Genomic DNA, 25,252 nt, shown 5'->3' with positions numbered 1-25,252 from the left:
CTCCTGCAACTTGGTTACCTTCCTAGAGGTGGTCTTACACTGTACAATGCAGAGGACTTTCCTTCCTCAGGACAAAATCCTATTCTTGTCGCAGTACTTCAGGTTTGCCAATCCCAACAGTATATCTGCCAGGGAATTACTCAAGACTGCTGGGTTATATGGCTTCCTGTTTTTTGATGTTGTCCCTAGCCAGGCTCCACATGAGAAAAATCCAGTTGTACGTACAGAATTCTTGGTGTCGTGATATCTGTTCTCTGAAAGCAAGCATCCCTCTTCTACACTGCATAAAGAAAGAGCTACTTTGTTGGACACAGAATGTTTGGCCCAACGGAGAATTCCCATTCAGATCCCATTCCGATTAAAAATTGTTCCTCAGGTACTCACTACAGATGCATCAGACGGTGGCTCAGGTGCGTACGCAGGAGACCAGAAAATGCAGGGTATCTGGGATAAAAGGTAGTCCAAGAGTCACGTAAACATAAAGGACATGATGACCGTGATCTTGGCCTTCAAAGCATTCAGACACAGTTGGCAGCCAGGATCCCCTGAGAATTTGAACAGAAAACACCTCAGTCATGTGGTACATAAACAAGGCAACACTCTTGTTGTGCAGACTAGCCACTCAGGTGTGGAAATTGGCACAGGGTCAGGGCTTAATCCAATTGCCTAATACATTTCAGGACACAATAACAAACAGCCTATTAGACAATCTGTGCATGTCTAGACCCCAACAAATGGATGTTGAAAAGGGATGTATTCTTGCAGTTGGTTCACAAATGGAATGTGCCAGAACAGATGACATTACTTGTCCAGAAAATGGACAACTCAGCAGATTTTGTACCTGGACTCAGTGGAGAGGGGCTAAGGTGACAGTCTTCCTCCTGTTTCTCTTGAATAGGTCTATTTCTGTATGGTTTCCCTTCCTTGTCCCGTTATCACCAGGGTGTTACAGAAGATCAGGAAGGGAGGGAAAATGGAGGGAAAATGAGAGTTTGATAACTCCTTCCTGACCCAGACAGCACTAGATATTCATCATAATGATCATTGCTGCAATAGCCTTAGATTTATAGGTTATATCATAGGATATAACAACTGGTCAACTTCAAAACCAGGGTACTTCTGAAGGCTCAGAAGGAACGTCCCAAGGTCTTTGTGGTGACTCCTTTCTGGCCTAGACAACAGTGGTTCACCTTCCCTTTTGTTAGAAATGGCTAGCGGCAATTACCACAAGTTTCCTCAAAGAATGGATGTACCCACACATGATCAGGAGTGTTTAATATACCCAGACCCCAATCATTTTTAAAGACTGCTTGGATGTTAGGGTTGTAATCCCTTTTAGGCACTTGTTTACTGAGGGCATGCATCAGATATTAATGGAGGCAATAAATCTTTGTACTAGAAAATTTTCTGGTTGGGGTGCTAACAACATGACCATTACCAGTTCAGGTCTAATTGCTCTCTGATTTTACAGTATTTGTGTGCATTACAGTTTGCAGTCCTATGACCTTTCTTACTCCTCTGTCAAGGTTAATTTGTTGGGCATTTCAGCAAGTCTGTCCAAGGATCCTCCTTTTTCAGATGCATTCTTAGGTCAAAATGTTTTTGAAAGAGGATTAGCATAAGAGGCGTAAAAGAAAAATGGTGACCCCTTCCAGGATCTTAATTTTGTTTTAGAGAAGTTAGTACTTGCTCCATTTGAACCAGCTAACCTTGCTGACATGAAGTTCTTAACATGAAAAATAGTTTTACTGATTGCTCTGACTTCTGCAAGAAGGGTACCTTGAGTTTCAAGCTCTTATGGTGAAGTCCTGTCACATTTTCCACAGACACAGGGATGTTTTTCTGTTCATATGTTGCAGTATTCATAACATGGGAGCCGCCGGCTGACTTGTATGCCCGACCAGTATACAAAAGCCTAGTGCTACTGTAAAGTATGTGTGACTTTGCACAGAGAACAAATCCTACATCGGCCATAAAATGACGTCTGGGATAAAGCAGACATCTGCACATACCAAATCTCAGAACTTTTCTGCCACATCATCTGCTCTGGTCATTGCTCATTACACAAGTTGGGAATCTTGTTCACATAAGTGCCCCATTGTTTTTTTTTCTTTATTATCTTTTGGCTGCTATGTTTTTTGTAGCCACATGTCAGCTAGGAAGGGTAAGTGTCAGTGTAGAAGGCAGATTATATAAGGACTCTCATGACCTTTGTCTATTTTGCCTAGGCCCTGACCACGACCATACTACCTGCTCTATTTGCAAGGCCATTGATGTTCTTCATGCTTCACTGTTGCAGTCATCACTTGTGGGTTATCCCTGCTGGGTAGCCCTCGACTGACCCAAATACCAGCTTAAAGGATTTCCCTCTTGCGTCAGCTACAGGTCGCCTGAGACTGACGTCAGGTTGTTAGTACTATAAGGAGAGGCAGCTGACACCATTACATCAGTTTTTCTTGCCATGGAGCCTGAAGCAGAAACAGTTTGCAAGTGCACCGGTCGCCCATTGCCAGATTGAGGGAGAATTCTCCTAAAGCTAAGTTCCCCATCGGGGATCGTTTTTCTTGCACTTAACCGATGTCCAAAAAGTAAATGACTGTCCCCGTTGTGGAAAACAAATACCACACCAAGACTTTCATAATCTGTTTGTAACTTGCCTAGGCCCAGACCACGATGTCCTTGATTGCATGTTCTGTGCCTTATTTAATGCTAGGAACAGCCGTAGGAGAGCTGATTTTGTAGCTAGGCATTTTAGGGAGGTTAGTTACTCACACTGAATGGCATCTGTTGGTCAGTCGACTGCCGAACTTCCCAAAAAGAGAAAAAATAAGGAGAGAGACATCAGAAGGTTAGGCCCACAGACGGCACAAATCAGAAGTCAGCCAGCCTACCTTCCAATAGTTCAGTGGAACTCAGTGAGGTGCATTTGCAGCTCCTGATGACAGCAGTAGAGCCATTGCAGGACTCTACCGAAACCCTTCTGGAGTCCAGTATGCCACCGGATCAGGCTCCTTCGACTGTTATGACAGTCGCCAGCACCTCAGTTGGATCCAGAGCCGCTTTGCAGGTACAGGCTTCTGAGGAGGCTTTTCGGATGACTGACGCCAGGTCTAGACCGATGGCCATGCCACCAGCAAAAACCACTAGACCCATCAAATCTCTGAGGCCTAAAATCAAGGCCATTCCTAGAAGAGCCCCTTCCTCCATGCCCAGTCAACAGTTTCCTCCCACCCAACCTGTTCCGTCTCAGCAGTTACTCAGTATGGCTGAAGATTTTATTACCCTTATCAGGGGTAACCAGCCTACTCCAGCTACCCCAGCCAAAAGAAAAAGGGAGCCTTTATCTGAAGTACTTTCAGACTCTCAGTCTGAGGACTCTGAATTTCTAGACTAAGACAGGAAACCTGACACATACTACAAGGGTACCTGACTCCCTCAGGTTTCTGTTTAAGAACCCTGCAGCTGACCCAGAATTCATTAACCTGGGACACAAAGGGGCTAGGACTAGCTCCTCCAAAAACTTTATACCCTCTGACAAAGTGAGCAGAGCTTTGTACCGATGGGGCAAAAAGGTCTATGTTTCGGCTGCCTTAGCCATTAGAGCCCTCAATTTGCCAATCTCACATGCTCAAATTTCAACAAAACACACTAGAATTAATAAAGCAAAAAATTTCCACCTTACCCGAGAGTAATACTACCAGAGAACTAGGAGATTTGATCCACTCCAGCTCTCAAGTGGCAAAGCATTCCCTGCACTGCAGATTTGATGCTCTAGAAGCTTCTAGCAGAGCTGCAGTTTCTGGATCAGTCATCAGAAGGCATGCATGACTGAGAGAGAGAAGCCTTTGCCTGACCAGGTCAAATCTAAACTTTTGGACGCCCCCTTGGATAGGGATCTACTGTTTGGCCCAAAAGCAGAGGAACTCTTTAAAAAAATGGAAGACAAGGCTAAATCTATGCAGACAGTCAAAGACTTCCTGCAAGTACAGTCTCCCAGATTCAGCAGGAACATTCCAACAAAACACTGGTCTTTTCCTGCCCAACCCAAAGCTGTGCCTAGGAAAGGGCGCAGAGATAGGCCTTCAGACAGCAACAGCAAAGCCAGCAAAGGCCCAGGCAGTGGCCCTCTACCACACCTAGGCAAGGGAGTTCTAAATCCACTCTTTACTCCAAGGATCTACAATGACTGCCCCTCTCCCCTCTTCCCCTCCACCACCCCCACCAAGCTAGGAGGAAGGTTGTCACTATTCTTAGACAAGTGGCAAACTATCACAACAGATCGGTGGGTACTAAACATCATTTCAAAGGGGTACAGATTCACTTTCAATGAAAGCCCAAGATTTTCAGGATTCCCAGACTTACTTGCAAACCAAAGAGCAGATGCCATCCACCAAATTCAAAAACTCTGTGCTCGGGGATCAGTGGAACTAGTGCCAGAGGAACAAGCAGGAAAAGGATTCTACTCAAGGCTGTTCCTGGTACCCAGAAAAGAGAGCACCTGGTGCCCTATTCTAGACTTATCCACATTAAATCTGTCCTTCCTAGTGCCAAAATTCAAACTGCTGACCCTTCAAAACTTATTACCTATGTTGGTTCCAGAAGCCTGGCTAGTAACCCTAGATCTCAAAGACGCCTACCTACATATCCCCATCAGGGAATCCCGCAGGAGTTTCCTACGTTTTAGAGCAGGTTCAGAGCACTTTCAATTCTCTGCTCTGCCCTTTGGCTTATCTACTGCTCCCAGAGTCTTCACCAATTGCCTTGCTGCGGTCATTGCCTTTTGCAGACAACAAAACATCCAGATTTACCCCTAGCTGGATGACTGCCTCATTCAGGCAGACACCAAGGAAAAACTCCTGCAAGACCTTTCCTTTGTCCAAACTCTCATATCCTCTCTGGGATTCACCATCAACAGAAAAAAAATCCCATTTCCAACCCACAAGACAGATAACCTTCCTAGGAGCCCTCCTGGACACATCTGCCCAAAGAGCATTCCTCTCTGCAGAGAAGCAGAGCTTTCTCCCACTCTACTTTTCTCAGCTAGCTCGCAAGACTTATCTCACAGCAAGGAAGTTCCTGCAAGCACTTGGGTACATGGCTTCCTGTATCCTTCTGGTACCTTTAGCCAGGCTCTACATGAGAAAACTACAGTGGTATCTCAAGAACCTATGGAGCCAACATTCACAGTCACTATAGCACCAGCTGCCTCTGATCCCCTGCTTAAGGAAGGAATTTCTATGGTGGGCAGAAGCTTGTACCCAGAACAGGGAGCTACCCTTCACTAACATTCCCTACCATTTCCCAAGGCCAGACCATCGCCACCGACACCTCAGATGCAGCCTGATGTGCTCATGTAGGAGACGTGCATTCAGGGCACCTGAGATCAGGGAGACGTTACCCTCCACATCAACATGAAGGAATTGCTGACGGTACAAAGAGCTATAGTAGCATTCAGGAGCCACCACAGACCAGGAGTTCTTCTGATCAAAACTGACAAGACCACAGTCATATGGTACAGCAACAAACAGGGGGGAACACACTCATACCCCTTGTGCCACCTAGCTATGCTTATCTGGCAGACAGCTTCAATGATGGGTCTGCATCTGATAGCCCAGTACATTCCAGGGGAGCACAACACCCTGGCAGACCACCTCAGCAGGAGTGTCCTGAACCCACACGAGTGGCAGCTACACAAGGACACCTTCCCACCTTCCTCTACATCATACATCTCTGGGGATTACCAGAGGTAGACCCCTTTGCTACTGTTTAAAAGAGGCAGCTAAACAGGTTCTGCTCCAGGGAATTCCTTCCATGAGCATGGAAGGTGGATGCTGTCTCCTTTCACTGGGGCAACCTATTTGTGTACACTTACCCTCCTTTACCACTGATTCCCAGGATACTTCTAAAGATAAGGGAGGGAGGAAGGGCCAAGGGCTATCCTCATTGCCCTAAACTGGCCCAGAGAGCACTGGTACTCCTTAATTCTCACCCTAACCAAGGAATTAACCATCAGCCTGCCTTTCACAGAAAAGCTGCTGACCCAAGAAAAAGGTCAATACTGCACCCAAATCATCACACACTCAGCCTGTCCGCATGGCTTATACACCAGAGGGAAGATAACAGGCCATTACTGAGCAAACATGCTTGGATATCATTAAAGAGCCAGGAGGCCCAGTACCAGAAAATCTTATTCTGCAGAATGGAAAAGATTCACTGCATGGTGCTACAATAAGGGTGAAAACAGAGCCCATGCCTCTCTCACCTTGGTTCTGGACTACCTAGCAGAACTCGTGCAAAAGGGATTGTCTTACTCCTCTATCAAAATCCATGCTTCAGCTATCTCTGCTCATTCTCCAACAGAGCAACCTCTGTTCTCCCATCCCCTATTAAAACAGTTCCTTAGAGGGGTATCTCACATTAGACCTCCTAAGAGGCCACCCACCCCAGCATGGAATTTGAACTGTGTCCTCTAAAAATTGACCTTACCCCCTTTTGAACCGGTTGCCTCAGCAGAAGTAAAGCACCTCTCTTGGAAGACCGGCTTCCTGTTAGCCGTAACCTCAGCCAAAATAGTATCAGAACTGCAGGCTCTCATAGCCATTGAAACTTTCATTATTTTTCATCCAGAAAGGGTATCCCATAGGACAAACCCCCTCTTCTATGCCTAAGGTGATATCTGACGTAGCTCGTAATCATGCCATCCATCTCCCTACCTTCTTTCCAAACCCACAAAATAGGAGGGAAAGAATTCTCCATAATTTAGATGTGCACAGGCAGCTTAGATACTACCTAGACAGAACCAAGTCTGTTAGAAAGACTAACCAACTATTGGTCAGCTTCGTCCCTGGGACAGAGGGGAAACCTATATCCAAACAAACCATTTCCAAATGGATATCACACTACATCCATTTCTGCTACTGTTTTCATGGAAAGGTACCTCCCAAGTCAGTCAGAACCCATTCTAACAGGGCAGGATCATCTTCTTTGGCCTTATACAGAGGCATCCCTACCAGGGACATTTTACAAGCTGCCACCTCTACATCTATCCATACCTTCACAGATCACTACCAGCTGGCTTCTTTCTCCAAATCCAGAGCAGGCTTTGCTTCAGCAGTCCTGCAGGGCATTGTAGCTTCCATTTAAAGCAATAAAAGCCTATTCTCCAGCTCATTCACTGCATTCATTGACTGGATTTTTGTCTCTCACCCTTCCAAATACCATAACCCTGAAACACTACCAAATTCCCTAAGTGATCACTGTCCAGTAAAAATACTAAGATACACATACCATCAAGCTAAACTTCAAAGGTTTATTAAACACTGACAACTAACAAACTTTAATCCTGAAACTCTCAAATCTTTGCTATCAAAAGTGAACTGGAATCCCTTAAAACTACTCCCTTTGGATGAAGCTCTCCACCTGTTTAACTTCACTTTCCTTAGTATTTTAAATTTTGTGGCATCCCTTAGGACAGTCCACATAAAGTCTAACATAGCCCCATGGCTGACTGTAAACACATGTGCACTACTTAAAAAAAAAAAAAAAAAAAGACACGAGCATGGAAAATTTCGACTAAAACTAAACATCAACCAGACCTCCAGAAATATAAAGAACTTGGAAATCTTGCCAAAAGTCACATAAATAAAGATAAGAAAAACTTCTATAATAATCCATCTTCTACCTTTAAATCCAACCCTAAAAAGTTCTGGCACTCTGTAAATCAAATACTACACACAGGTGCGCAAGCCTCCCGTTACCCTCATCCTGACAAAACACGTGAGGAAACTGCCTCCATATTTAACAACTACTTTATAGACTCAATGTCCAAATTACTAAATCAAGACACAAACCATCCCACCTACTAGCTCAAATTCTTCCATCGGTAGTAACCTTACCACTACCTTCCCCCTCAAACCTGTCTCCACCAACTATATTAAAACTCTACTATCTAAATTAAAACCTTGCTCCAAATCTGTAGACAACATTCCCTCCGCATTCCTTCAGGCTGCTGCTGATGTTTTTGCTTTCCCAGTTTCTATTCTAATAAACCGCTCTATTACGGAATCCCCAGTCCTTTCCATCTTGAAGCAATTTTACATCCTTCCAATACACAAAGGAGGAAACTCCACAGGTATAACTAATTTTAGACCCATAGCCATACTCTCACCACTCTCCAAAATTCTGGAAAAATGTATACACAATCAAGTCTTACACTACCCTCTGCAAGAAAATCTACTCACACCTACCCAACATGGCTTTCGTCCCATGCACAGTACTACAACAGCTCTCCTGTCTTTCCTAAACTCTGTATCACTAGCTAGAGACAGTACAAACTTATTTCCTGTCTCTTCATTGACCTCTCTAATGCCTTTGATACAGTCTCTCCATAAACTAGCAAACTTACACTTCTTTCCATTCACCATATCTTGGTTTAACAGCTATCTCTGTGATAGACTCCAGTCAGTCAAATGGCTCTCAGCTTTCTCCCCTCTTCTTCCTGTTAAAACGGGTGTTCCACAAGGCTCCACCCTTGGGGCCCCTTCTTTTTAACATCTGTACCAATCTTCTCTACTCTTCCTGTCCTGGATCCTCACTGATACAATGCACAGATTATTCTACACTTAGCACTATTGCTGAATCACCAACTCAACTAAAATCAGACACACAGTCCTCTTTTAACTCTGTAGAAAACTGGCTGCCTGAAAATCAACTTATCCTAAATCCAAAGAAAACCAAATTACTACTCTTTCTCCCTAAAAACCTTAACCACATAAAGTCTTCCTTCTCCATACTGTCACAAAGTAATACTCAAATACATGTGGACACCAGTACAAAGCTCTTAGGTGTTACTATTGATAGACTAACCTTTGATTTACACGTCAGTAATTGTATCTGAAAAACACATCTCAAGCTAGGTCTCCTCTATAGAAACAAAAAAATATCTTGGCAAAACTAACCCTTTCAAATGCCTACCTCTTACACACTTTACTTTATAGCTCCCAAATTCTCACCAGCCTCAACACTGGACTACTAAACAAGTTACAAACAACTTATAACAGGATTGCCAGATTTGCTGCCCAAAATTCTTACAAGTCCCATCACTCTCTCTCACTAAAAAGTCTTTCGCCTTTTCCCGGTTAGGGGTCGCCACAGCGGAACTCCGGTCCACTAATGATTGGCAGTAGATTTTTACGTGCTGGCTTGCCGGGCCTAACACACAACCTTCGACGAAGGAATGCCCATTCACGCATGTCAACACACAGAAGACGCCCTAACTGAGAATCGAACGTGCAACGTCTAACTGTGAGGCGACAGTGCTACCGCAGCACCACCACTGCAGTCTAAAAGAACTAAATTGGCTAGAATTACCTAACCTGCTTTGGTGTAATCAGTTTCAGATTATTCATTCCATTCTCTACAAACCCTCTTTCTGTGATCTCTAATCTTTCATTACCTACCCACTAGATTACTCCGCAGTTCTGAACAAGGCCTACTAAAAATCTACAAACCAAGGACCAGAATGGGTCATCTTGTCTATAGCTTTAACCCTTCCAAGGCCTGGAATAGCTTACCACTAGATGTAATATCCCTTGAACATACCAATCAATTCAAAACCGCTACAAAAAAATACCTTCATGAAAAATGGACTTGCCAATCTAATTATCCCCCGTAAACACTCCCCTATAACCTTCTACTTCTCTTCTCTCTTCCTTCCCTTCAATAAACAAACTTACTACTTTATCTTCTCCTCTTGGTACATCACTGTACAAATATAACTAGTAAAATATTTCAGTTATGTATATATGTAATTATGAATGTATCCCTCTGATTAATGTATTTCTATGTATTTCACTTGCCACAGTTTAAAGTATGACACTGTAATGCAATAATGTGTGGTACTGATGAATGTAATGTGTGTCACTGTAATGCAGTAATCTGTGGTACTGATGAATGTATTTCTATATGTATTCAGTATGTAAAATTTTTATTTTCTGTTGGAACTTTTCTCCACAGGCCTCTGCTGAAAATGGGCATTTGTAGCCCAATCGGACAAACACGGTCAACAAATATAAAATAAATTACTACCACACTACCTTTCAGCTTTGGGAATCTTCCCACAATTGAGGACTGCAACAGTGAAACACGAAGAACGTAGTACAGTTGTGTATATTTACCATAAATGTAGATGTTCCAAGTGTATTCACTGTTACAGTCCTGTTTCCCTTCCACCTTTCTCCCTTCCACCTTTCTCTTCTTCATTTTCTTATGGCCTTACCCAGGTTGGCCTTCTTCAGGTCTACTTGGAAGTGGTCAGGGGCAAGAAAAACTGATGTAATGGCATCAGCTGCCTCTCTTTATAGCACTGATGACTTGACATCAGTCTCACGTGACCTGCAGCCGACGCAGAAGGGAAATCCTTTACTCTGGTATTCAGGCCAGCCAAGGGCTACCCAGCAGGGATAACCCACAAGTGATGACTGCAACAGTGAATACACTTTTAACAACTACATTTATGGTAAGTGTACACAACTGTACTTTCCCAAGACCGTGCATAGCTGGTTAGCTTCTCTGCATTTATGCCTGGAAAATCAGAGCCTTAAACATTTTGCACGTGGTATGGAAGGTACATCAGGCCCTTCAGGTGAGCCGCAAACCTTAAGAAGGCCAAGAAATCTAGGCCTGATTTACCTGCTGATCATTCTGGTCTGCACGTCTCTCCTGAGACTGATGTTGACCCGGAGACTGTTCTGTAGTCAGTAGGCCCTCCATCTCGGACGTAAGGGGGGGGTGGGACCTCGGCTTATTTTGCCTGAAGGCTTGCGTAGCATTCCACAAGTCTTCATGCGAGAGGATGTCCCCACTAACATTGTGAAGTGGAGGCCGACGTCTGACCCATCCACTTTCCATCTAATGTAGGATGTTCTTCATGTTTCACTGTTGCAGTCATCACACTTAGGTTATCTGCCTGCAGGTAGCCCTCAATCGGCCTGAATACCAGAATCTTGGGATTTCTGCATCGGATGCTGTCACCTCTTCCATGACGTCATGGGTATAAAACATGCATTCAACGCCATTACATCAGTCTTTCTTGCCGTGAAGGAGCCAGAAGCAGAAGCAGTTCACAAGTGCCAGTCGGCCGCTACCTGAAATTTTCGTTTTTCGAGTTTCAAACCTGAAGTCTTCTAAAGCTAAGTACCTGCTAGATTCTTTTTTCTTGCTCTAACCGATGTCAGAAAAAGTTAACAATTGTCTTGCCTGTGGAAAGCAAATACCTCCTAGAGATTTTCATTCTTACTGCGTCACCTATTTAGGCTCAGACCACGACGTCCCTCGCTGTCGGTTTTGTGCTTTAACGCCCAAACCATTCGTCGTCGGGCTATTTTTGTAGCTAAATTCTTTCGCGCTCATTCTCCGTATTCCAAAATGGCTTCGGTAAGTCATCCAACTACCGACATTCCGATAAAACGCAAAGATGAAGACAGAGACAGGTCGCCCAGTTCGCTGGTACTCAGGCGCTTTCGCAGCCCCTGATACCCGCTACTTCAGATTTGCCGGCCTCTGCTAAGACCCATTTGGAGTCCTGTATGCTTCCCCCCAGAGGATTTCTCTTTTGGTGAAACCTTGCATACTCTCAGGGAGCATTTTCGTTGGGAAATTCAGGATTTCTCTCATTCTAAAAAGAGGCTTAGGGATTTCTTACTCCTGTCCCAGCACAGGCCTTTAGCTAAACCTCCTGTGCTGGACATTGTTGATGATGCCTTTTTGGAATCTAGTATGGCCCCTGACTCTATCTCCTGCTTCCAGAAAACCTGATCGATATTACAGGGTTTCTGACTCTCACAAGTTCCTTTTCAAAAATCCTACTGCGGATCCTGAAACCATTTCACAGGGACCCAAGGGTATTAAAGCTACTACTGCCAAAAATCCTTCCCCTTCTGATAGAGACTCCAGGGTGCTGGATAGATGGGGTAAGGAGGTATACACTTCTGCAGCTTTGGCCATTAGGGCCTTGAATTGCCAGTTTCATATGTTAAAGTATCAGCAGCATATTATTGGATTGCTTAAACAGAAAATGATGTTGATTCTTGATTGTGCTGAAAGTAAGGATTTAATGCATTCTGCTGAACAAGTTGGTAAACCTACATTGGATTCACTAGAGGCATCTTGCAGGGCTGTGGTAACTGGGTCTGTATTTAGAAGGCATGCTTGGCTTAAGGAGCAATCCGTGCCAGATCATGTTAAAGTGAAATTACTGGATGCTCCCTTAAATCAGGACCATCTGTTTGGCAACATGGCAGAAGAAGTTCTTAAAAAGATGGAGGAAAAAGCTAAATCTATGCAAACTGTTAAAGATTTTTACAAGTACAACCTCCAAGATTTAGTAGGCATTGGTCTTCTAAGAATTGCTCTTTTCCTGCCTCTTCCAGACCTTGTCAGTCTGTCAGTCCAAACCCAGATCCAGCAGAGCACCCAGGCTTCAGTCCTAGGGGGGACACATAGGACTAAGAAGTGGGGGGGCCTCCACTTCCAAATCTGGGAGTAATAAAACTCCCCCCCCCCCATGGTAAACTGTCTCAATGACTTCTTTTTAAAACTTCCAAGCACTTCTCAACTGACTGCCCCTTTGGGGGGGGGGGGAGAGACTGCACTTCATGCAAAGAACTGGGGCCTCATTACCCAGGACAAATGGGTTTTAAGTATAGTGTCCCAATGATGCAGATTTCACTTCCACATGTTAGCAACTCCAAGCGGTTGGCTGGATTTACTTCCAAAGCAGTGGGCAGAGGCCCAAAAGCAAGTACTCTCTTTTAAACATAGGGGCTATTCACTTGGTACCAGAAGACGAAAAGGGACAAGGTTTCTGCTCGAGATTTTTCCTTGTACCCAGAAAAGACAATTCCTGGTGAACTATCCTGGACCTGTCTACTCTAAACACCTGTTTGGTGATTCCAAAATTCAAGATGCTGACTGTTCACCAGTTGCTTCCTATGTTAAGCAAAAATGCCTGATTGGCAACACTAGATTTAAGGGAAGCATACCTGCACATTCCAATCGGGGAATCTTGCAGAAGATACCTATGCTTTAAAGCAGGCTACATGCACTGTCAGTTCTCTGCAGTGCACTTAGGCTTATCTACTGCGCCCAGGGTATTCACAAAGTGCCTAGCTCCAGTCATTGCATTTTGCAGGCAAAGAAATATTCACATATACCCATACCTGGACAATTGTCTAATTCAGGCAGAAAACCAGGAGATATTTTTGAATCGTCTGGCTTTTGTACAAAGGGTGCTAACCTGTCTGGGGTACACCATAAATGAAAATAAATCACACCTGGTATCCTGTCAACAAATTATATTCCTGGGAGAAAGCTTGAATACAACTTTCCAGATGGCTTTCCTCACGCCAGAGAAACAAATTCACTTGACAACCTACTTCATACAAGTGGGCACAAAAGCCCTATCATCTGCAAGGTAGATTCTAAAAGCCTTGGGGTTCATGGCCTCCTGCATTCTTCTTATTCCATATGAGGAAACTACAGTGGTATCAACATTCTCAGGACCTAGAAGCAATGATTCCTATCATTCCTTGTCTACACCTAGAGTTCCTTTGGTGGGCAGAGGCCTGCCACCAAAACAAGGGACTACCATTCACACTACCCCCTGCCACCCAAACCCTAACAAGAGACTCATCAGACTATGCATGGGGGGCACACCTAGCAGGGAAGTGCATTCAGGGCAAATGGAACTCAAGTCAAATGCACCTTCACATCAATCATAAAGAAATGTTAGTTGTACAGAATGCTATGACAGCCTTCAAAGACCACATTCTTCCAGGACAATTAATGGTAAAGATGGACAACACCACTGTTATGTGGTACATAAACAAGCGGGGGGGGGGTACACATTTTTACCCCCTCTGCAGACTAGCCATGGCATTGTGGAACACATACTTGAGCTACCTAGTGCATCTACAAACTCAATTCCTGCCAGGAAAACTAAATGCACTGGCAGACGGACTAAGCAGAAACCTCATGGACCCACACAAGTGGTAACTGGAGCCAAGGATTTTCAACATGTTGACAAGCAGATGAGGGAGCCCAGATATAGACCTGTTTGCCTCCCCCCAGAACTATCAATTGGAAATATTTTGCACAAGGACTCCCCACAGACAATCTTGGAAAGTGGATGCTCTGTCCTTCAGCTGGAAAAACCTATCAGTTTATGCCTTTCCTCCTCTGCCTCTATCCTCCAAAGTACTATTAAAGATCAAACAAGAAAAACCAAGGATGATTTTGATTGCACCAGACTGGCCACGCCATCACTGGTACCACTTCCTGCGCAGTGTGTTACTGTTGGCCCCATGGAACCTGCCTCAGACTCCTACCCTGCTGTCTCAGCAAGAGATCCAAATTCTACACCCTCAGCTTCAAACACTGAACCTAGCAGCCTGGCTAATTACCTAAGCTCTCCTTTACCATCCCTTAGTAAACCAGTGATGGATGTCATTTTAGAGGCAAGGAGGTCTAGTACTAGAAAATATTATACTGAAAAATGGAAAAGATTCTGTGCCTGGAACCAGTCTCAAGGGATGAGCACAGCAGTGCCCAATTTACCTCAGATTTTACAATAATTAACTGAGATGCTTCACAAGGGCCTGTTTTTTCCTCGATCAAAATTCACGCCTCCGCCATTTCAGCTCATTATAACACAGAACCTCCCCTCTTTTCTCATCCACTGCTGAAGCAGTTCCTCTGAGGGGCCAAAAAATTTAAGACAACCCAGGAGACCTCCAACTCCAGCCTGGGACCTTAACTTTGTATTGCAGAAACTCACCCTTCCTCCTTTCGAGCCAGCTGCTGCTGCAGATTTAAAATTCCTTTCTTGGAAAACAGCTTTCCTTTTAGCCATCACTTCAGCAAGAAGGGTATCTGAATTACAGGCCGTTATGGCAGTGGAGCCTTTCATCATCTTTCATGCGGACAGGGTGTCCCTCAGGATCAATTCCTCTTTCATGCCAAAGGTGGTATCCATTGTGGCCTTTAATCAGTCCATTCATTTGCCAACCTTCTTTCCTAATCCACCGAACAAAGAGGAACAGATACTGCACTCCTTAGATGTGCACAGACAACTTAGATTCTACTTGGACAGGACTAAACCTCAAAGGAAATCTGAACAACTGCTGGTGGCATTTGCTGCACGGATAGAGGGGGAAAGCTATTTCAAAGCAAACCATCTCCAAATGGCTAGGCCATTGCATTCATTTCTGCTATAAGCACCATGGAAAACCTATCCCACAAGGGATCAGACCCCACTCAACCAGGGCTGCATCTACCTCTACAGCCTTTCTCAGAGGCATACCTACCAGAGACATCCTAGAAGCTGTTACCTGGAGTTCTGTACATACTTTCACCAAGCATTACCATTTGCCATTTTTCTCTAAATCCAGAGCTGGTTTTGCCGCTGCAGTTTTGTAGGGACTTATAGCTTGTCCTAATGCTATCTCAATTCCTCCTCCCATCCTTAGCTTTGGGAATCTACCCAAATGTGATGACTGCAACAGTGAAACACGAAGAACATAGTACAGTTGTGTACACTTACCATAAATGTAGATGTTCGAGTGTATTCACTGTTGCAGTCCTGGTTACCCTTCCTCCAGCCCCCGACTTCTTTTGGCTATACCTCTTCTCTCCTTTTCAATGCTTAAAAGCTTTTTGGTGTATTTGCTTTTTTGTTGGAGGTATAACCCTGTATATTTATAGATTTAATTGCTTCCCACTAGGGGGATACCTGACATCTGGGGCAAGAAAAACTGATGTAATGACGGCTGCATGTTTTATACCCCTGACAACCTGACGTCATGGAAGAAGAGACAGCGACCGACGTAGGACCCAAGACTTTGTTAATCAGGCCGACTGAGGGCTACTGCAAGCAGATAACCCAAATGTGATGACTGCAACAGTGAATACACTTGAACATCTACATTTATGGTAAGTGTACTCAACTGTACTTTCTGTCCTGCCTGTATGAATTTACTGAAGAGTGGACTGTCATACTGTTCAGTAAAAGCTCATCTTTCTGCTATATTTGCATGTCTTTCTTTGTCTCCCCCTTTAGCTTCCAGGTTGAAAGTTTCTTAAAAGGTGTCCTTCATATTAGACCACCAAGGAAACCAGTTCCTTCTCCTTGGGGTCTTAACTTTGTCTTAGAAGAACTTAAGTTTGGCCCCTTTCGAGCCAGCAAGTTCTGCTTCTCTACAACACTGCACCTGGAAAACAGTTCTTATCGTGGCCATTACTTCTGTCAGAAGGGTTTTTGAATTGCAACCTTTGATGGCTCTCTTCCCCCTTCACTTTTTTATACAAGGATAGGGTGGCTTTATGCACTAATCCTCTTTTATGTCCAAGGTGGTAAATGAGTTATCACTCAATCAGTCTTCCCACATTTTTCCCTTTTTCTCAATCCTCTAGTGAGAAGATCCTACACACTTTATATGTGCACGGCCAACTCAAATGTTACTTGAATAAAACCAAACCAATTAGGAAACAAATAGGCGGTCAGATTTCCTATCACCCAAGGGCTCTGGGCAAGCCTCTTTTCAAGCAGACTATTTCCAGTTGGATTTCCAAAACTATTTCATTCTGTTGTGTCACATAATAAGAATCTTCCCTCACCTATTAGGTTGTATCTGCCTCTGTTGCCTTTTTTAAGGGGTTAGACACCTGTTCTATCCTGGCAGCAGCTACCTGGTCTTCTGTACATACCTTCATGAAACACTATAATTTAGATGACATTTCCAGGTCCAGAGCTGGTTTTGCTAGAGGTATTTTGCAGGGGTTTGTGGAGGATGTTACTGCTCCTCCGCCCAATTCTTCTTCTGCATGAGCTTTGGTATTCTCCCTCATGTTATTAATACTGCAACATATGAATAGAAGGACATAGAGTAGTTGTGTAAAATCTTACCATAACCATAGATGTCCTTTTCTTCTATATGTTGCAGTATTACTTCCCCTCCTTCCCCCTGATGCTTGCCTGACTTCTGGTGGTGTTTCCTCTCCCAGGATCAGGCTGGTGCTCTTTTTGTGGCATTCACTTCTGAGGTCTCGTACGTGCTGATATCAGCTTTATACTCAATGTCATTTTACGGCCAGTATAGAATCATTCTCTGTGCGACATTGCATGTACCTTACAGTAGCACTAGACTTTTGTGTACTGTACAGACATACGAGTCAGCCAGCGGTGGACTCCCCCATGTTATGAATACTGCAACATGTAGAAGAGAAGGACATCTATGGTTATGGTAAGATTTTACACAACTATACTTTTCTTTGAGTACTAATCCTTCTTTATGCCTAAAGTGGTATTGGTTTCCATTAAGCCAAACTGTCCATCTCCCCGTTTTCTTTCCTGAGCCTAAAAATGAGAGAGAAGGGATACTCCATACCTTGGATATCCGCAGACAACTCGAGCAGTATATTGAAAGAACTAAATGTTTCAGAATATTGCATCAATTGTTCTTTTCTTGTGATGGTTAGAGGAAGGAATAACCTGTGTCAAAGCAAACTATTTCCAAATGTTTGCCTCAGGCCATTACCTTTTGCTGTACTCACCACAGCAGAAGTATTCCAGGAAGGGTCATGGTCCACTCTACCAGTACCTTGACTTCATCTTTGGCTTTTTGGAAAAGGTTGGATTCTAGCAGTGTTCTAGAAGCTGCTACCTGTTCCTTTGTACATACTTTTACAAAGCATTACATGCTTGATTCCTTCTGTAGGTCTTGATCAGGCTGTTCTAGGACCGTTTACCAGCGGCTCCTGGACTCTTCTTTGCTTCCCAAATGTACTAAGCTAGGGCAATCTACCTGTATATTCTAGGCTACCGCAGCAGTGAGGAATATGAGGAACATGGTATAGTTGTGCAAGTGAAATTTCAGAACATCTGCTGTTATGGTTAAGTTTATTACACAACTATACTGTGTTCATCATATTGGTCACTGCTGCGGTAGCCACTCTCTCTGTCCACCCACCTTGTTGTCTGGTATGTTGTTTATGCCAGGATGTAAACAATTATTTTTTTTCCCTAGTGTTGTCTTTTTAGGACTCAACCTCCCTCCCTCTCTTATTACGAATCTCTGTAGGGCATGTCACCCAAACCTATCTTTAATCAGCTCAGCTCAAGCTGTCTGACAGTTTGAGGGTGTGGAAGGTGCCCTGAAGCTTTGGAAACGGGCCAGCTGTTCTATTCTTTGCAGGATACAACTCTTATAGCTAAGGCTACTGCAGCAGTGATCATTTAAACATGTACTGTTATGGTAAGTTTAATTATACAGCTGTTTTTTTCCCCTCCTGTTGAACCTGGACCAGAGAGAAACCACTCATGCTGCCCCGGCATGTAGACCTTCTGTCTTTTAGACAAAGGGTCTGTCATACACATCACCCTGAAGACACTGAATTTGACAGGATGCTCATTCCTCCCAGGTACCTATTTTCTGGGGACTTTGTACATATTTTAAGGGAGGCCAGAAAACGCAGCACCAGAAAAGAAAAGAAATTCTTCCACTAACAAGAGGTGAGAGAAGAGCAGCCCAATTAAGCTCAACTGTCGGTTGTCCTTAATTACTTTTCAGACCTTTTCAAAGAAGGCTTAAACATGCTTCAGGTACTTGTCCATATGACAGTGTTATAGTGCAAAGATTCTAGGTGTATGGATTAAAAAAGTATTCTGTTGTGGTATCTTAAATATGTTAGAAGAAACTAAACTAAATATAATGCAAGTCTTGAGAAAGTAGAAGCTCTTGATTATATTTATGGATAGTAAGATACAGTGTACGTGTTTAGTTCCCATAGTCTTATGTACAGTTCAGGTGTAATTTTATCAACCAGAGAAGTTTTGAATGATGATAAAGAGTTGAAAGAATTTATTTGTGGGGGAAGTAAGAGTTGTCAGGTAAGTGGATCCCCCTACCTCCATAGAACAAGGTAGTTTAGGGTTATCTGATTTGAAGGGCTATTTTAGAGCTGCATTTACCATTTGTATAACTCAAGTAGAAGGTTATAAATCAATGAGGAATGGGCTGATGAAGAAGCAATAGGGTGAATTTTAGAATTACACATATATATATATATATATATATATATATATATATATATATGTATATATGTATATGTATATGTGTGTGTGTATATATATATATATATATATATATATATATATATATATATATATATATATATATATATATATATATATATATATATATATATATATAGAGAGAGAGAGAGAGAAAGTAGGGTATCAAAACTAGTCAGAGATTTGGGATGCATGGCTAGACTTAAAAAGGCCCTTGTGGTCATTAGTCTAGTAAACACCTATGAATCAATTACTGCGAGTAGGGTTATAGAAAATTGATGGGCAGGTGAAATTTACTGGAGGAAATTAGTAAAGGAACGAAGGGAGCAAATAACTCTGGAGTAAAGGTAGTAGAGTGGCATGAAACTTAAACAGAAGTTTGGGCTGCAGGTTAGAGACTGCCTTCCCTAGCAAGATTTGATCATTTGAGTATAGGCAGAGAAAACGGGTGTGGAGATTGCTCCGGTATAGATTTTTTAGTTGACTTGAGCAGTTTATAAGCCGCTGTTAAAAAGGGATAATTAGTATGGCATATAATATATTGCATGAAAAGTGTACGAATCAATCGGAGGATGTTACAGGAGATTTGTAAAATGGAATAATTGGAAGGCATCTGTAACACTTTGAAGTATGCTGCAAAATTCAGAAAGGTTAGATTTTTTTTTTCATAGAAGTGTTTGTATAGGTACCTTGATACTCTGGCTAGACTTCAGAGGATTTTTCTTCAGGTAGATGGCAAACGGATGTATGTTAAGAAAGAGATGATTAGGAGCATGGTCTTGGATTTAAAAAATTCCCTACAAATTACTTTGTTGGAGGGACAATGGTTATAATTAGGAAATGATTTTTTGAGCGGGGCTATAGGATCTGACATGCCTAGACATTCTAAGGCCGTACTACGTTTAATGCTGTTAGCTGCCAGAAAAGCAATTACTACTAAAATTGAAATAAAAATCTAAACCACCTCTAAGTGAAGTACTGCATATTATAAATTGGATAAAATAACTGGTGGTTGAGTCTTTAGAATGAACATATTGCATAGATATAAATGGAATTTGTGGGAATGACACATGTAAAGCAATGTTCAGTAGGAGGAGGAGTGAGATTTAAAGGAAGGCAGGAATTCAAAAATTTCTGTCATGGGTTGAATGGAAGTTATTAAAAAGAAAACCTGTATGAACAGTACATGACTGTAACAGTGGAAAATTTTGCTACAGTTCTTTTGTGTTAATGTATGCAATCTTATGTTACTATTTAAAATGTGGTGATGGTTTAGTATAGATGGTAGGCAAAAATAGCTGAGTCATTCAATTTTTTTAATGTGCCACTAGATCTTCCTGCTTACTGTAAGGTGCCTGTGAAACAGTTCCTTAAAGGAGTTCTCTTGTCACAGCCCAGAAAAGAGCTGGTTCCTCCTTGGGACCTATATTTTAAAAAACACCCTGTGGCTATCTTGTTTGATCTTTCACAAGGAAAGGCTCACAGCACATTATCCCTGTTTTCGTGCTCAAGAAAGTAACAGAATTTTCACTAAACCAGCCAGTCCATTTATAAATATTGTATCCATTCTGACAAATCAAAGGTGGAAATGATTTTGCGGTCTGTTAATATGCAAAGGCAACAGGTTTTACTTGGACAGGACAAAATCGTGTAGAAAAGCAAATATTTTATTGTCTTTGCAAGTGGAAAAATAGAAAAAACTGGTAAACAGACTAGTCCGAAAAAGATTTCTGACTGGATTGCCTTTTATTACTTGGCACAGTGGTAAACACATCTCTAGTTCAGTCAGAGTACACTCTACCAGGACTGCAGTTGCCACCAAAGCCTTCCTAAGAGAAGTCTCCACTCAAGCAATTTTTGGAAGTAACCACAAGACAAGAAGTCCGCTGGTACTGGAATGTAGAAAAACATGCTGGAGGGATAGGTTCCTAACCCAAAGACTCCCCATACTCTGGAATAGACTGCCCATAGATGTCAAGCAGAGTGTCTCCTTGGCCCTCTTCAAAAGGAACCTTGACGATTGGATGGGAGATAGGAAATTCACCCCAGGGATCACGTCAGTCGCCCTGCTAGACAGGGGTCCAGGGAAGTAAATATTGTGGGAAGAAATATCTAGGGAATTGCTATGGCTAGGCTTGTATAAGGCCCTAGGGCCCGATAGCTTAGTACCAACCTATGAAATCCACTGGTACTGGAATGTAGAAAATCCAATAACCAAAAGAAACGCCCGAATGTTATGACTCAGCACCAAGAACAAAGAAAATACTTTAATGACCAGATTAAAATCCACAAAGAAAATACTGCTATAGAAGGTTATGCGGTTTCGTCAAGAGACTTCTTCAGAACCATTGAATAACCTTATATGGCCATCCAATAAATGAAAGCATGTAGTATCAGTTCATATCTCCAAAAAGTGCCATTGAAACCAATGAAGCTAATGAGTAGTTGAGTGGAGCAATAAAAAAAAACTTTTCACAGACCCAGTGAAAAGAAGCCAAAGGAAGGACTTGACCAATCAACAAATGCCTGTTTCTAACAAATGAAAACCAAGAAATTGAATACACCCCCTCAAAACAGCCAATCCACTAAAAACTTAAAACATTCCATGTAGAAAGTGCAACATGGATTTGTGATTGCTGAAACATCCATACATAAGTTGTAATCATGATGATCATAATGATCATAAAACATAATAAAGTTCAGCAGTTTGCCACATTGTTTCCTAAAAAGGTTTTCACACAAGGAGACAATCACCTAATCATCATTGTTTATTTTCTCTCCGATGGGTTAATAACATTTACAAATGTCATAATCTGGCCTAGTCATGCACAGTGGTGTACTTAGCTCGTTCATCCTGCCCTGCCTTCTATATTGGCAAAACTGTCAATATGCTCAATAGGAGAATTTACCATCATCTTTACAGTATTTTGAGGAAAGACAAGAAAAGTGCCCTGGCTAGGCACGCTACGACTTGTGTAAATTTTAACAAATTTAAATTCTGTGTACTTGAACAAATTGGTACGGCCAAACTACAGAGTGACTGGAAGAACCATCTTGTATACAGAGAAATGATTTGGCAACTACATTTAGATGCTGTTAATTTCTCAGGCTTGAATGACATCATATCCACAACTAGTGAGTTGACTTTCAGAGCCTTGAAACTTCATTGAATAATGTAACATATTAGTCATCTAAAGTAATTATGTGTGATACATAGTCTACTTTGGTTATCTTTGACTGTGCATGACTGAAGCTGATTATGCCATTTGTAAATGTTGCTAACCCATCAGTGAGTAAACAAATGACGACGATTAGGTGATTGTTTTGTAAAATGGTTTTCACATGATGAGACAATGTGGCAAACTTTTGAACTTCATTATATTTTATAATCATTTCGATTCCAACTTTAGTATGGATGCTTCAACAATCGCAAACCCACACTGCATTTTTTATACAGAACATTTTAAGTTTTTAGCAGATTGGCTGTTTTGAGGGGGTGTATTCAATAACTTGGTTTTCATTTGTTAGAGCCAGGCATTTGTTGATTGGTCGAGTCCTTCCTTTGGCTTTTTTCCATTGGTTCTGTGAGAAAAACTTTTTATTGGTTCACTAAACCGCTATTCATTACCTTCATTGGTAGTGTTTGGAGGTGTGTACTTGACACTATGTGCTTTTATTTGCTGGATGGCCATATAAGGTTATTCAGTGGTACTGAAGAAGTCTCTTGTTGAAAATGTTTAACCTTGTATAACCGTTTTTTTCTGTGTGGATTTTAATCTGATCATTAAAGTATTTTCTTTGTGCTTGATGGTTTGAGTTGTAGTATCTGGCATTTCTTTTGGCAGTTTGTAGAAGCAGCAACTTAGTCCTCTGTTAAAACTTTTACCATACATTGCAGCCTGGGTTCCAGGTTCCGGACCAAGGAGGGATTTGCTTTTGGTGTTCCCCAGGAGCTGGTGTCCTCTTACAATCCAACCACCAAACTTGCTATATCTCTGGGAGTAATCACAAGAATCAGTACTGCAAAAGTGAACTACGAATAAAATAGTACATTTTTGTTGGAAACGTAACATAAATGTAGATGTCCAGGTAGACTTAGTGATGCCAAACCGCTTCCCTCCCTCCAGCCACCTTTCTTTCATCCTTTTCATACAGTTAGGGTGGACACCCTGTTTCACCTTACTCCACCCTCCCTTAGATCCTTCTTCACATACCATATGTTATCCCGCTGTCACAGGTCTAGGACAGATTACGGTAGGTCCTTTTTCTTGACCATGAGAAGGTGCTCTTAAAGTCTGGGGCAAGAAAAACCTGAAGATGGCACCGACTTTCTGCCCTTTTATACTGTTGACATGTTGACACCAGAAGGGAAGGACGTCCATTGGGGACGTAGGTGAAGGGTGAGATGTCTGGTATTTAGGTTGGCCTAGAGCACTTGCAGGCAGGACATCCCAAAAGGCAACACTGCAGCAGTGAATCCATCCAGATATCTACAGTTATGGTAAAATGCTAAACACCGCTGTAATTTTTGGCTGCTGTTTTCCAGCTGTACATCTAAATGTGGCAGTGATCTGTAGGACTTGGTACCACAGTAAGCAAATGTGTTTTATAAGATGCTCTGTTTACTAGCATGTGATAGAGGTCAGTATAATGGTGTTTGAGGGGCTTTCGTTAAGAGAAATGTCAGAATGGAAAATCCTGGCATGTTTGTACATGAAGTACACCAGTACACCCCCTACCCCAACAAACATACACTTTTGAGTTGTATTTCCAGAAGCCAGACAAAAAAAGAAAAGAAAAAAAAAAGAGATTGCACTGCTGTGTTGAAAAGGTAGGTAAGATGAAAATGGAAAGCTACAGATATTTGGCAGTCATTGCTAAGGTAGCTGTTTGTGTCACATAAGTTTCTGTGGTTTATGTGGTATATTTGTGATACTTGTATGTTTTTCAGGTTGATGCTACTGTAGTGCAGGTCACTTATTTTGCAGAATTAATGTGTAGCAATACTGGACATGCATTGTAGAAATGTATGATCAAATTGAATCACAGTAAATGCTTTTAATGCTGTTTCATGAAGTAGAAATTACTCATATTCTGTTCTGTTTCAGATTGATGCATTAAGCAAAAGAAGTAAAGAAGCAGAGGCAGCTTTTTTGAATGTGTACAAGAGATTAATTGATGTTCCAGGTGAGTGTAATGCTGCATGCTGTTTTCTGACATAGAAGTAAAATACTGTGACAGGAGTGCTTTTGTTTATAAAGCCACTTGATTGCTCTCAAGTGTCAGCGTCTTTTGCTGGACTGCAAATTGTAGTCAGAGCTGGCATTAGGTAAACTGATTCCTTAGGAGAAGTGTTCCATTCCTACCTCCACCATATATATATCACCTAGTGCCCCCCCCCCTCCATTCTGAGATACCCAGACTATTCAGATTGCGCTCTCTTTTTTTTTTCTATTTTCTTGCAGTTTCTTATTTTTCAGTTGTTTCCTGTATTCAGTCATTCAACACATTGTGACGAGGGAGGGGCAGCAGTCTGATAACTGTGGAAGAAATAACTGCATTAAGCCAGAGTTTTGGGGGTCCACAAAGCCTAAAGGCTTTGGGGGTCCTACGTGCTCCAAGGTGCATTTTAGATTTTTTTTTGTAAGCAAAGCTTTCATATAATGATGACTTGAGTATAAATTATGATAAAAAAATTGCTTGTTTTCCTTTTTACTGCATTATTTCAACACATCTAATTGTGCAAGACTCCGCTAATAACTGTGGAGGAAGTAATTGCATTAAGCAGACCATGTGGGAGCCCCTAGGCCATCAGAAGCCACAGGGGTTGCAGATGCTCTGAGGTGCATTTCACATTTTTTTAAAACACCTTTTCATCCCATGATGGCCTGAACAAAAATCATGATTAAGGAAAGAAATTTAGTCTTACTGTTCAACTTTGCTATTTCCTACATGTTTTCGAAGCACCTTCTCTGATGAAAACTAGACTGTGAAGGAAATAACTGAATTAAGAAGATGGTGTGGGGGCCTCTAGGCCCTCAGAATCCACAGGAGTTCTAGATGCTCTGAGGTACATTTTAGAGCTTTTTCCAACCTTTTGATTAGATGATTGCCTGAATAAAAGTC

The 25,252-nt window shown here is 42.2% G+C and overlaps 1 protein-coding gene across 2 annotated transcripts in view; it reads left to right on the top strand.

Annotated features, from left to right (window-relative positions):
• Positions 1 to 25,252, top strand: part of CUX1 (cut like homeobox 1) — a 3,879,009-nt gene that overhangs the window by 1,078,521 nt on the left and 2,775,236 nt on the right. For both annotated transcript variants that reach the window (XM_044054027.1, XM_044054028.1), the window contains exon 4: positions 24,235 to 24,313. In XM_044054027.1, the coding sequence (XP_043909962.1) occupies positions 24,235 to 24,313 (79 nt within the window). The remainder of the gene's footprint in view (positions 1 to 24,234; positions 24,314 to 25,252) is intronic.

This window comes from Protopterus annectens, chromosome 13.part0 (genome assembly GCF_019279795.1).
Source record: "Protopterus annectens isolate FY-2018-M chromosome 13.part0, PAN1.0, whole genome shotgun sequence".
NCBI lineage: Eukaryota > Metazoa > Chordata > Ceratodontiformes > Protopteridae > Protopterus > Protopterus annectens.
Note: the sequence above shows the minus strand (reverse complement) of the source record. Positions and strands in the feature narration are given on the sequence as shown.